The sequence below is a fragment of the Danaus plexippus genome, chromosome 19 (genome assembly GCF_018135715.1).
Source record: "Danaus plexippus chromosome 19, MEX_DaPlex, whole genome shotgun sequence".
NCBI classification, from domain to species: domain Eukaryota; kingdom Metazoa; phylum Arthropoda; class Insecta; order Lepidoptera; family Nymphalidae; genus Danaus; species Danaus plexippus.
In genome coordinates this window covers 5,542,312-5,556,794 of record NC_083549.1, presented here as the reverse complement: position 1 = coordinate 5,556,794, position 14,483 = coordinate 5,542,312, and the positions used below count along the sequence as shown (strand labels likewise).

Genomic DNA, 14,483 nt, shown 5'->3' with positions numbered 1-14,483 from the left:
TTGGTGTGAATGCGTACAATGTGGATGTCTACCTGTGTGCTAAGTTTTGTTCCCACCTAAAAGTGACGACGGACACGGCGGGCGCGTTCAGCTTCACGTTGGCAGCTCTGCCAGGGGACGGACGAGGGACGGCCCCGCCGTTAGCTTCCGAGCTACAACTCTTCGGCTCCGAACCTTAAATACATACAAAGTCATAACTATAATTTAGACATACTGTAGAAATTTAGTCCCATTTCTAGCCTTGAAAACCGTAACCGAAAACCGTATTTTCGCCAAAATAATTACAGGCAACTCATAAGTAATATAACAATAAGTCATAGTAAATTCCTAGAGGCTGCACTATGTAACCCAATGTGTATTTTTATTTATTAAACAATATTAACTTTTGCAACAATAACTTCAAGTAGGTTCTCATAACAGCAGTGACGTCACTAAATGCTGGTTTTACGTTTAAAATACGTTTCATTTTAATAAATTTTTCTTAAGTAGTTATTGTTGAATGTGGCTTTTATTTCATATTTTTGTAACCTTTAACCAAAAAATTTTCCTAATTATTATATTTGTGTCTTCCCGTATAAAGAGCGTACATGTATTTTTTCTTCTATCGATGCATGATTTGCTGGAGTCCAGACAAATGGGCGATTGAGGAACAACGTTTTTAAAAACGTATAGCCTCAATGGAATACAAATTAAAATTCTATTTTTAAAATTATATGGCGATAACAACAGATAAAAAAAAATGTAAACAGATAATGAGATCATAATATCATTAGTGCATACCGTGCGGCAGGAAGGTGCTGACGACGTGTATAGAGTCCCTGCACTTGGCGAGTTGGCGTTCCACGTCGTCGTGTGAGGCGCCGTCGATGACGAACACCTCGGCCATGTCGTCCGTCAACAGCTGGCAGGAGTAACCGATGTTGATGGCCGTCTCTGGAAACAATTAATTTATTTTATATTACATGTATATAATAATTATAACAGCCTAACATATATTTCGCCTTATATAGCACCTATTTTTTGTGTTCACAATTAATTGATGTTTAGTTCGTATTTTTTTCACAGAACATTCAAAAACTTTTTCTCAAAAAATCTGGCACGTATATTATTAGAAGTATATATATGTGTATCATGCCATACCTTGCTTGTCTCCAGTCAATACCCATATCTTGATGCCGGCCATACTCAGGTTAGCTATGGTTTCCGGCACTCCGTCCTGTAACTTGTCTTCTATGGCTGTCACGCCTGAAATAAACATTGTCACGTCATGTCATGATGTTACTGAGTAAGAAAGTACAACTCGTCTTTCATAACTGTTAGAGCATTGGTTTCTCATATTATAAATTTCTGATCAGACCAGAAACAACTCAATTCCCAAATACGCAGGCAATTCCTGACGGTATTTAAGTATTTTTTTTTAAATTTATGAATAGTTAGTGAATGTAAGAAATATTATTTTTATAAGTGCTAAAGTATGACGTCATTCCACTACAGCCAGTGAGTGTCATGTAAGTGTATGTACCGAGCAGCATGAGGTCGGTTTCGATCTCCTCGTATATAGCGTCGAGTCTCTCGTCCCTGTCTCGGAGCGCGAGGGCGGCGGCCTGGTGCCTTCTCTTCCACTCCGCGAAGCCCCGCTCCTCCAGGGGACGCCACGCCAGCGCTAAAGTACGAAGTCCCTCGCCGGCGAATTTCTAAGTTATAAAGCAATATACTATAGTTATAATATAATATATATATTTGGTTTAATATTTTTTACTTATGACTTTTTCATTTTATTTTTGGAAGCATTTAATACAATTATATCAACACTAATTATACGTCAGAGGTCACTTTACGTGGCCGTTCACTCACATTTAAATGCTCCTGCGTCTTCAATCTGACCTCCTCCTGGCTGTTCCGTTTTAATCTGTCGTATATAACATTATCAGCACCTTTTGTATATAACCTAATTTCACCATCCTTCTTCAATATCACGGACATTCTCTTCCTAACATTATTAAAATCTAATATACATAACAACTCATACACCTGGAACGAGAGAAGGAAATTAGTTTTAGGAACACCCTACCATTAATATTGTCTGGGACGTTGAGTGCGTACCTCCGTTTTACCCATAACTTCTATAGTAATTGTATTAGGCGACCGTTCTCTGAACACGAAACCAAAATTCCTCGCCGCTGACACCAGAGCCGATTCGTCCGGCGATTGTGCCTAGGAAAAAAGAATTAATCATTAAGTCCTATTAATCACTACAACGTATAAGTAAAATATAGGAAGACAAATATCATGTCTAAAACACGTCCTCAATCACTATATCAAGATACCTGATACTCCAATCTTCCGTTCTTCTGTTCGGGCATCACGGTGTGACAGAGGGCCAGCAGTCTGAAGAAGTCGAACACGTGTCGGTCGCCGCGCCGGACGGCCTTCAGCAGCTTCGAGTCGAAGAACTTGAATTCCGGCTCGTACTCCGGGTTGTCGGAGAAATCGAGCGGCTCAGTGCTCTGCGGGATGTTATACGATCGATTCTGTATGTTACCAGTTGAATCGAGGACGGGTCGAGAAAAAATGTTCTAGATCGAGATAATAGTTATGGTCCCTGCGCTTATATTAGTATCCTGCTGCGGCGTGTGAGCAGTGGACAGTACACGTGATGTTTGGGGACAAACACTCCGGATAACCAAGTTGGCTCTGTTATTATTTATGTTATGGGTGTAAAGCTACATATTTATTTACCGTCTGGATAATATTACGTACTTTAATATAAATATCAGAACCATTGCTATTTAATTTATTCCCTTTTAATACATGTATATCAAAAATCTGTTTCATTTCTCTGGTTTATTACACAAAGAGATACGAGATCGGAACGATATGATGACGATTTAAAAACGATATGACGTCCTCTAATATTTCATAGATGGTAATCTATTCGGTGCCAGTTGTTTTAAGCAGATAAGAATTCCGCTTTTGGTGTTCTTATCTGGTGTAAATTTAGCCACAACTATAGCCAGTATCAAAACTAGATTGTGGAAGACCCGAATTTCCTTCACTAACAATCACGTTACGGTCAGTAAAATACTAATATTTCTAACTTTTCAGTGAAAATTGTATATCAAATCTTTCATATGTCGTGATATTGGCGGACCGATCGCAGGATATCACATCGTGTGCGTCAGGAACAAACAGGCGCGAACAGTTTAGTAATGCAACATTTAGTAGTCAACGGCAGAATGAATTGACATGTGTTTACCTCCGCCGCCGTCACTCACATACCTCAGAAGCTAAATAATATAAGCGAGAGGACTATTGTAACCAAATAATAAAATAGGGTTCAAGAAAGGGTAATCTAAAGACAAACATTGGATGTGATTGTGGAGAGCTAAAAGGGTATTACCGTGACGAAAAACTATTACCTTATAAGCAAAGGAACAAGACGCCGGTTAATATCAGTTACGGTTAAGAAGCACACTACATACACATGCCAAGCGAACACATTCACAGAAGAATACAAGCAGTGCAGAGTGAAGTAGAGGAGTCAAGCAATTACTACCACTAATATATATATATATATACGTACATATATGTGTACTTGATAATAGTATTTGTTAACAGACTTAATAATAATAATAATAGAATTCCAGTACATTTGTTGTTAATGTTTCGTTAACGTTTGATATAAGTATTATTTGCTGTTTGATTCACCATAAACCAATTTGCATGTGTTTTACAAGATGGGATAAATTTCAATATGAATTATAAGGAAGAGGATTAAATAAAAAAAAAATATAAAGATAATCTTTGTTATACCGGAAATTAGTTCTAAACAAATTATTGTTATTAGAAATATTGAAAAACACCTACTACAGATATCGAAGAGATCAAGCCAGAATCGTCACTAGGGCCTTGGGTGATATGAACGATACAATATTGTTCCTATCACCCAAGGCGGGAGTGTATGAACGTGTGTGTGTGCGTACGTGTGGACGAGTCGTGGCGCCGGGCGTGCTGCGGCCCTGCTCGTGCTCGAGGTCCAGAAGCCGCGCGCGAGGCCCCCCCGCCCCAGCCGGGCCCCCGGCGCTGGCCCCCGCCGGGCCCCCCGCCGCGCCTCCGAGGGGGCCCGCCGTCCGCGATCCTCCCCCGCCGCTCCGCTTGCGCTGCGCCACAGTCGCGTCACACACAACCCTACAGGCCCCCGCACGCGACGCAACTAAACTTGCGATCACATACACGTGCGGGCCGTGTTATACATAACGTGTAACAGTTCGAATATCACGTGGATCGAACAAATCATCAATTTATAAAGCCAATACCGTTGGGAAACAATTATCAGTAAGATATAATCAATATGTGTTGGTGCACATGCGATACTATTCCTGATTCTAAGATCTACTTGCAGTACAAAATTCGTTCGGAATAAATGCTCTGCATAATTGCGTGGTAAAAGAAAATGACATATACTCCAACACCACAAACAATGGGAAATTAATGCAAAACGCCACAAAACGGTGAGAGTGAAGGAGTCGTCGACATGTACAATGCGTGCCAGCAAAACAATCTCACAAACTAGTCAAAACTGTCAGACATACAAATTTACAAAATCAGAAAAATTTCCCTTATGAAATATGAAACTATGGATAAAGGAAAAATAATAATAATTTAAATCGCAATCCTTGGTATCATGCATATGATATATCAATAACGTGCTGTATGTTCGCATGTATCGTGTCGCCTACATGCGCGGCGTCCAAAGTGCTTCTCTACTATGATGTGAGGTGTGTGTGCGTGTGTGTGTGTGTGTGCGTGTGTGATGTGATGTAGTGCTGTGCTCACGTCTGTCAGTTCGATGGTCTCGCCGGTGTTCTCGTCCACTACGTCACCATAACACACGCCGGCTATGGAACACTTGTTGAAGGTCATTATGTTCTGTGTCAATGTACCCGTCTTGTCCGAGAATATATACTGTATCTGACCTGGAAAAAATATTCTTATATTAGTAGATGTCTATAGTTCACAATTTTTTTTAAACTACGTAAAAATGAATGAATATTAAAAACACCTTTATACGAAAATATTCTGTGCGGATTATAAATAAACTATGTTTATGCAAGTTATATGCATATGGGTATTTACAATTATCTTAAGCAAATCCTCCACTCATTATTATACGATCTACATTTATATGGAAATAAGAGTTACAGGGAAATTATATTCTTTTATAGTAGTGTATTTTATTATTTACGTTACTTATATTTGTTCATGTATATGTAATATAAATTAGTTTGATATCCTATTATGATGCTTTTTGAGGGTAGTTTTAAGGTCCAATATTTGTGAACACGCACCCAGTTCCTCGTTCAGCGTCGTGGTCCTCGCCTTAGCAGCTGTTCCAGTCTTTTCGTAATACATGTTTTCATCCCAATTTATAAGAAAACTTTGTGCAAACCTTATGACCTGAAAACATTAATTAATCATATATAATACGGAACTTAATGTCTTGAATTGCTTTAAATTAGATATTTTTCTGATACAACTCTATACATTAGTTTGAATTAAAATTGCCAAAAAACCAGTTCAGTTTTAAATAGACATTAATTTTGATATCAGTGAATTTTCTTAATTACAAAATTAATTTCACAAAATCAATTTTATTGCTTGGAACTAATACGATTGTTCATAACTAAATATTTTCATCGAGGAATTTTTTTTATTATATTTTTTACTTATATAAAATAATTTTTAACCAACCTCAACGGAGACGTATAAAGATATGGGCACAACAGTGTTCATGACTATTGCATACGAGAAGAATACCAAGAGCGCTATAACTAGCGCTCCCGGCGCCGGCTCCGCTGGTACGAGAGTGTCCCAGGGCAGGTAGGACTGGAAGTATCGACCCACCAACCACTCCCACACACCACACGCACACGTACAGAACACACACATCGACAACAGGAACAACACTATCTGAAACATCGATATTTCACTGTTTATTAATCTATTTAATACAAACAATATCCTTATTTAGTTATCTCTCGAATCTGTTAATATTTAAAGAAATACTTATAAAACTAAAACTAAGGTAGGCATAATAATTTAATATATCTCTATTAAATTTTATTCCTTTATGTATTATTATATATTATTTTTTATTTGTCAAAATGTTACTATAGCATATATTTTCTGCAGTTTATATAAGTACTGATGGTCTAAGGTAGTGAGAATACCCCTATAATGAGAAAGTTGAGCAGTCGGTCGATGCTGGTCCTCTTGAACTTCGTCTTCCCCGAGTTCTGCATGAGCTTGGTGTCTTTGCCGGCGAACACGACCACACCGTAGCACCACGAGGTGTTCCGCAGTACACAGCCACGTAGCAGAATCTTATCATTGTCCAAGGAGAAGTGCTGTTCACGCCAACTCAATGTGCCTACGGACATTTTTTTAACTTAAAATTATATATATATAATAAATATAAATTTCTAATATGAATTTTATGTCTGACTTTTTTGTCTATGTATTTGGATTTATCGGAATAGGGGATGATATTTTTTCGTGTAGTTAATGTGATCACTGGTGCATTGCTTGGTGCATTGTTTGGTGCAATGCATGATGTAGTGCTTAGTGCACATGGTTCAGCCGCGTTGTGCGCATTGATAGATGAAGTTGATGGCACAAGATTCTTTTCAAATTTATCGATGTAAATTTAAGGTGCTCACAAAACGGTTTTCACAAAATAATGATACGTACTTTTAAAAAGCAAAAAGTATCCAAGTTTCGGATGAATAAATAATTCAATAAAATAACGTTTACGATTTAAAAAAAAAAAATTAATAGTTAAATATATAATTAATAGAAAAAAATTATATGGTATCTACTAATTCTATACGAAACAATTTAAACAGGTTCATACCTGTAGTTACATAAATAATAAAAGTGAAACGAGAGCAATTAATTATTGTCGTATTGGCATACACACACGCTTGAGCAGTGTAAAAACGGGATGGTCACCCTACACACGCTGAAACTAATGTAATAAAGACATATGGTGTGAAACTATATCTGAAGATGTGTTGTGATGTGTTAGTGTTTTAGGGCGACCAATAAAAGCGTTTGTAAAGTATTGGTATTGTAATATGAAATAAAAATTTACATCTATATAAGGGTACCTTCGAATTTATTTAGAAGGTTGTTAGGCGTCTCGCAGACGATCTCGCCGTCGAACGCTCCCAGCTGAGCGTCGTCTTGACCCATGGCGGCCGTCTCCAGAAGACACTGACGACATTTTAAATTCGTCTCCCTGGAAATCATTACAGGAATCAACATTGAATCATATTTTATTGAGGTCATCAACTGAAGTAATTATGTGAAATATATTAAAATTATGAAAAAATTACAAACAAATACTTAAAAAAATAATTGTATTACGAGCTGTGCTATGACTTAAAACCTATTCTTAATATTTAACCAATGTTAATATAACAACGAGCTTGGTCATATTTACGTTTCATTTGCGAGAAACATTCTATACACAGACACACATACATATATATATACACTACATAGAAATATTTACTAGCACTACCATAGCATCCTAGTTACCAAGCTCATGTTTATTTACTTAATTAAATGATCAACCTAATTATATGTTAAAATATTATTTTATTTTAATGTAAAATTTAATAAAATAAGCTATTCTCCTTTATCAAGTTCATGTTGAACTATAAATTGTGTCATTAGTTAGTGTAGGAACAATATAACAGATAATGATTGTCACATTAGAAGCATTGCTTATTAATTGAGTTAATATATGATTGTATTCTAATAGCTTTGTTTCGTTATTGTGTTTATAGCTTTATGTTATTTAGGTGAAGCCAAATCGTTACAATGTATAGGAGACTAATAATTAATATGTATAAGTACTGAATTTTTTTTAAAGCTTAGGTTAGATGTTTAAATTAGAACGCTTCGTGAGTACAGGGGAATGTATTTTTTTAATTTTATATTTCATATTTTCTTAGTGACTTATTGCTTACATTTATTATAGAAAATAAAACAATAAAAATCGTCGTACAAATAAGTTAGTGTGCTTATCCCGAGTTTTAATTGTAACGTTATATACGAACCGTTTCCCCGTTCTAATATAATAATCTATATTAATACTACAATTTGTTTAAATTTACGAATGTAAAACCGTTAACGCTCCGTATGTGGTTACGATGCGAACTCGGGTTAAGCGTACGGATATTTTAAATCAATGATATCAACATCCTCTTACTAAACGAGAAGTTTGTCAGTAAAACCACTTTGTACTCTGTATCTCAATGTCCGTTTTTGTTTCCTTATTATTTCACGACGCACATACAAAATTAAACGTTGATTTGACTGTTAAATTATTCACGAACCAAACGATTAGTTAGCTCTTAAAGTAATATTCTGTTTCAGCTTTCTTTTAGTGACAAGTAATTTTATATATTTCTCGCTAAACTTGGCAACACTGCCATGATAACTTCATTAAGTAGATCTCAAATTATAGCTTTAAACACTTCATATTACATACTTAAGTGGGGCAAATATATATTTTTCATAACATTTTAGTTTTAATAAAATCTGTATTGTCTGTATTGAGATTCATTTCTTTACATCGTCGAACTAAACACTCGTAGTTTAAAGTTTTTTGCTCCTAAATCACAGCATATCAATAGTTTCAATATAAGTATGTATATGAATAAAAACTACATACTGTCTGTTTTTAGTTTGACGAAAACTGGTTGTAAGGGCACAGAGCAAGTGTGTGAGTATACTCATGATTCATCCAGTGATCCCGTACTATCCGGATTAGTCACGTTATAGTCAAATCTCTTACAGTAGCTACCGTGAGCTTTAAACATTATAACTAATTTTCTTGCATAACATTATATAATTTATTTTATTATACGGTTTAATTGACTCTTTCCTTTATAATACCTCTCTTTATTTTTGAACGAATTAAATAATAATAGCGCTTAAAGAGATAACTTTGAATAATATGAAGAGTGGATAATAGAGTAACCTATTTGAAGTTTTTCATATAATATGTAGTGTGAATTCAGCCTATAGATTATGTTCGTCAGGAGATAATAATGAATGCTCACCCGTCCAACTCAGCGGTCTCGATGTAGCAGAGTCCGTTAGGCTCCGAACTGCTGAGCAGTAGGATGTCTGCCGCCACGAACTGATCGTTCTCCAGCCGGATCACGTCTCCAACTTGAACTGACGCCCATTTCTCCTCAACCAGCTTACCGTTCCTCAATGTCTTAGCTCGCCTGTGGTTCACTTGTGAGTCGTTCTGATGACGTTGCTGTGTTTTGAAAAGGTTACGCTTAGTTTTAATTGAATTGAATATCACACATCGATCATTAATTTCAGCCGTGTATTTTGAATTTACGAAATAATAATTTAAGATCAATTTATTTAAAACTTTCCATAATTAGTAAACGTAAGAATTTTCATTTTAATATTTTGGTAGTTTCGTTTTGAAAATGTTTATGAACAACGAAATAGTTTTATTGAGAATATTTATATTTTTTAATAATTAACTTTATAAATAATAAATAATAATCTATGTTCGTGAGTGTGGTTTAAATGAAAAAGAAGCCCATTGTTTAGAATTATCGGACACAAACGGAACATTTGTCATAAAATTTAACATAAATTAATTTCGTGTAATATGAGACACATATAACTAAAAAGTTTCACTATTCTTAGAAATTATAATAAAAAAAAATGTACTTTATTTAATTTTCTTTATCAAAGTTATGTATATTTTTATTAGGTTTATGTCAGATAGAGTTATAGACTTATACACTTATATGGCAATCGAGATTCACGGCAATGGAGGACTTATTTTGGTACCAAATATAAACGATTCCGTGTTTATCTACAAACATACGGATATTAAACAACACACGATATATGTTTTATAAGAAAACAATTATGAATATCTATACAATTACATATTATACAGAATGTATAGTGAACGACTTATGCCGATCTCATATCTGATTATAAGTAACATTTTACTAAGGATAGTAATTTAATTTGATCACAACGCTACTTGGATAGCTGCTAGTGAGGGATTACTTATTGGCATTTCTCATTACCCTCAGTGATTGGAAGATGCCGTCTGTTCTGTTCGTAACGTTCAAATCGTACCTTCTATTAATAGTATTCCATGCCGTGGCATCCGAGGCCTTGTACCTGAGGATAGCCTTGGAGCTAGACGGGTCATCATTGACGGATTAATTATTCGTTTTTTATAAGCTCATTGTTTGTATCATAACCAACAATAAACGTTATTAATATTATAAACACGAAAGTTTCTTTATTTGTATGTATGTGTGGATGTGTATGTGTGTGTGTCATTACTCAAATTCAAAAACGTTTAAGATAATATATATATATATATATATATATATATATATATATATATGTTATGGAGACAAAACACTGAAATAAAATAAGGTTTTTGAGTTTATATTGCATTGAAAGATCTAAATAATTAAATTAATAAACGCGGGTGCGGTCGCGGTCGCGGTCGCGGTCGGGAAGAGCCTAAGCATAAAATAATGAATATATCTTTCGATTATTCTTTATACTATTATTATTTTTAATAAGCAAAACAATGACGTGCACAATAAATTTATTCATACGGCTACAATGCGGTAGGTTATTAAAATATCCGTCTTATTATTCAAGAGCGAGACTAGACAGTATAGACAGAATGGATTAAATAGATTTCTTATAACGATCTTACCATGATTTTAGTAACGTCGAACTCGACGTAGTCAGCATCTACATTCTCGTAACAACAACTTCACACATGATAGCATTAACAGATCTTCCTTATATGTTTATGAACTTAAAAACAATTCCAAACATAAAAATTAAGAATGGGTAGAAACTAAATGTTTTATGTAACTCTAAGCTGGCTGTGCAAAAATAAGAATCCAATTTTCTTATGTTCGCCCGACTACATATTTACTTTTCAAATCCTCAAAGCTTAGCTAACAGAAATTGCACGTTAGCAACAAACTCGCCTCTGTGCATTTTTCTACATACAAACGCGAAAAATAAATAAATAAAGATCTAAACATTTTAAATCCGCTTACGTAAAATACGTAAACAAACAAAAGGGAACATTTTAAAATAAAAATAACCGTCTCTACCTTTGGTAATAAAGAGTATGAGGGAATACATTATTTATAAGATTGCTAATTTAATTTAATTTACTACGAGAAAATTTCAAGTGCATTCCTTAATCAAGCACATGATAATCAATGTTGTATCTATCACAGACTTTAAACTGTGAGTGTAATGTTTAACGTCACATTACCGTGGTAGGGTTTCGACTGTCTATACGTTAATCTACTTTTGGATTACATATAATATTATATTAACTCAATTTGCGAACAACGGTAGTTTCCTGTTTAGTGTTCTGGTTGTAATGTTAAAAAAATATAACAAAAAAATTATATCTTTAGTATAGATAGTGCTCCTTTAGAATGGTTTGACTTAGTTCAATCACTGACCAATAACGTAATATCGATTTAAATACTTTTGTTTTATACTCGTTTAAATTTTGCACCATTGCACGTTCGAACTTAGATGCATTGAAAGAAAAATGAAATAAACTTTACGAATTCGCTCAACAACAATTTCAGCACACAAAAATATATGTACATTACTTTAAATAATGAAGACTCTAGCACGTTCAATTTATTGAATCAATTATCTTTGCCTCCTCCTAATTCATCTCGGGTTACGAGACGTTTTATTCTATCAAGACCGAAATGATGCTATTAGTATTTTAAGACGAAATTCGTTCGCTATTATTATTTGTAATTTTTTTTTTTTTATATTTTTGAATTAATTTGCTAAAAACCTTCAAGAGAATATTAAATTCATTAATTGCTTAAATACCGTTCAACTGTTTGTATTATTCATTAATTATGTACTAACGATTTTATCGATAGTATTACTGTTTGTTGTGATAGTATTGAGTTTAAAAATTTAAACTCTAATGTTAAAGTTATAACTAATTCATAGTAATGACTGTCTTCGCCTCACCTTAAACCCTTAAACTTGTTAACACGGTTACAACAGTTAGGGTTGACTCGTATTTTATAAAATTATAATGGTACCGAAATTCATATCAAATGTTTAGTGATTTGGGTGAAACGGAACATTATCGATTGATACGCAAACAGAAACAACCGCTCTATAAGAGTTTTACAAATGATTTCCCAATAACTCATTCCTCGTATCGACTAAAGCGGTTTTAATTCGATATTATATAATAAATTTAAATAAAAATATGTTTTTATTTTTTTTGTATACCATAATTGGTAAAAGGTGTCAACCCCAGTCACAGTCTATTTGATGACCTTACAGAGTTCAAGATGCAAGTACAATGACTTTTATTGTGTATTAAAAGAATTTTTAACATTTACAAACGTCATGTTTAAGACTGCATCACCATGAACACTGGCCACGATACTTGTCAATGTGCCAGAGAAAAATCGATGAATACTTTGGAAGAAAGCTTCCATTTTTGATACTGATTATTAAGCAGTCTAGATTTCAACATTTTGTTTACCACATTTATAACTAATTTGTTTGATTAATGTAGAATTATATAAACAATATTTAAGGTATTGAAATTTGTCTTAAAAATTAAAGAAACAAGTAACTCAATGGAATAATCAAAATGTAATAAATCTATTTGCGCTCCTACTACAACTATAAGGAACCATATTTTTTTTAATCTTTTGTTTTCTTTTAAATATATTCATTGTCCTAACGTACTTACAAAGTCGTCATACGCGTCCTTAACGGCTGTGAGCGCGAGCACGCCTATCAGAGGTATGGCGGTCGTGATGGGCGTCAGAGATGATATGGCAGGTATCAGTTGCAAAACCAGCAGGCAGAGGAAGTAGAAGTTCGCTAACCGCTGGAACTGCTCCAGAAGATTCAATGGCAGGAACGTTATTATTGAATACTTTGATGTCTTTATATAGTTGTTCTGTAACAAAAGTTTTTAATTATGACAAATAACGTTTGGCAATATGCTTGGTTACATTTTGATGTATATATATATATATATATATATATATACATATATATGTATATATATGTACATATATATATATATATGTACATATATATAAAATTAAGGAAGACAAGTAAAGTGTGTCTTAAGCATTAGATAAAGTAACCAATCATTATGACCCTGCCCCCTGAGAAATATAAGAAATTTTGAAATAAATTGTAGCCTATATCATGTTCTGGTTCCTTAGTTACATTAATTTAAAATTTAATCAAAATCGGTTGAGTATTTTTTCGTGAAATATAACAAGCATCCCTACATCCTTACAAAATCTCGCATTTATAATAATAGTAGGTAATTCGTTTCAAAAATTTTGTAACAAGCACTTAATATTACTGATGTTTATATAAAGTAGCAAATAAATACAAATAAAATTAAAACCGCTAAAAATCCGTCACCTAGCAACCAAATGGAAGACAATTGACACACTTCCGTATTATGTAAATTAAATGAAACAAATGTATTACAATTTGTTTTAATATGTTGAATTAAAACTGTACATAATTTTATTATAAAAAAATACAATTATTGAAAATTTAATAAAATGAAAAATAAAATAAAAAACAAACGTTTAGAAAACGGAGCTTATTTGCTATTTCATATTAACGTAAATCGTTGGTGTTTCCATTAATTTCTACACAAAACAACAACAACATCTTCAGCTTCATAAAGGTGGGTTTTATTATGTTAATCATTTTCCCACTTTATTCATTGTTTAAAATTTTATTTAACGACAACGGACATTAACGAATGAAACTGATAAAGGAGGTTTTTGTCATAGATTTACATAAAAGTATATTATACAGTATGCTCAAATGTATAATTGCTTATATAGCTACGGAACACACTCTATACGTAATAATTATACAAATTAGTAATTTCCGTCATGAACACTTTAAAAATGTGATCTCGTTAACAACGAAAATTTCGGCATAAATATAGATCGATGTAAAACGTGACACAGCAATATGATATATACTTTTTTTGTCCGCGACTTCCTCCGCTGGGACTTCGGGATAAGGCTCATAGAGATATAGATATGTGTAAAGCGTGTTAAAACAACAGATATATGCAAAACAATCAGCAGCGACATCTACAGTCTGTATTGTACATCTATTATGCCTGAATCCCGCAGGAACTATGGTTCCTGAAATGGAATCCGGGATTTTTATGCTCCATATCTTATTCTGACACCTAATCTACATAGCTGGCACGTTAAATCAAAATCCGTTAAGGAGCTTTTGCTAATCCAAACATACATACATCCCTTAAACTTTCACCTTTATAACATTAGTAGAACAGGATAGCAGGATTTCTTTAATAATACCTATATGTG

At 33.8% G+C, this 14,483-nt stretch overlaps 1 protein-coding gene across 4 annotated transcripts in view; it reads right to left on the bottom strand.

The window, feature by feature from the left end:
- LOC116768260 (phospholipid-transporting ATPase ID) overlaps positions 1-14,483 on the bottom strand; it is a 43,125-nt gene that overhangs the window by 4,425 nt on the left and 24,217 nt on the right. For 2 of the 4 annotated variants that reach the window (XM_061523442.1, XM_061523439.1), the window contains 15 exons: positions 12,851-13,063; positions 9,135-9,340; positions 7,170-7,300; positions 6,231-6,430; positions 5,752-5,970; positions 5,349-5,457; positions 4,837-4,976; positions 3,984-4,160; positions 2,328-2,507; positions 2,104-2,214; positions 1,855-2,031; positions 1,523-1,694; positions 1,141-1,245; positions 781-933; positions 33-174 (listed from right to left, as the gene is read on the bottom strand). In XM_061523442.1, coding sequence (XP_061379426.1) covers positions 33-174; positions 781-933; positions 1,141-1,245; positions 1,523-1,694; positions 1,855-2,031; positions 2,104-2,214; positions 2,328-2,507; positions 3,984-4,160; positions 4,837-4,976; positions 5,349-5,457; positions 5,752-5,970; positions 6,231-6,430; positions 7,170-7,300; positions 9,135-9,340; positions 12,851-13,063 — 2,435 coding nt within the window. The remainder of the gene's footprint in view (positions 1-32; positions 175-780; positions 934-1,140; positions 1,246-1,522; positions 1,695-1,854; positions 2,032-2,103; positions 2,215-2,327; positions 2,508-3,983; positions 4,161-4,836; positions 4,977-5,348; positions 5,458-5,751; positions 5,971-6,230; positions 6,431-7,169; positions 7,301-9,134; positions 9,341-12,850; positions 13,064-14,483) is intronic. The other 2 variants (XM_061523441.1, XM_061523443.1) reach the window with 2 other exon arrangements.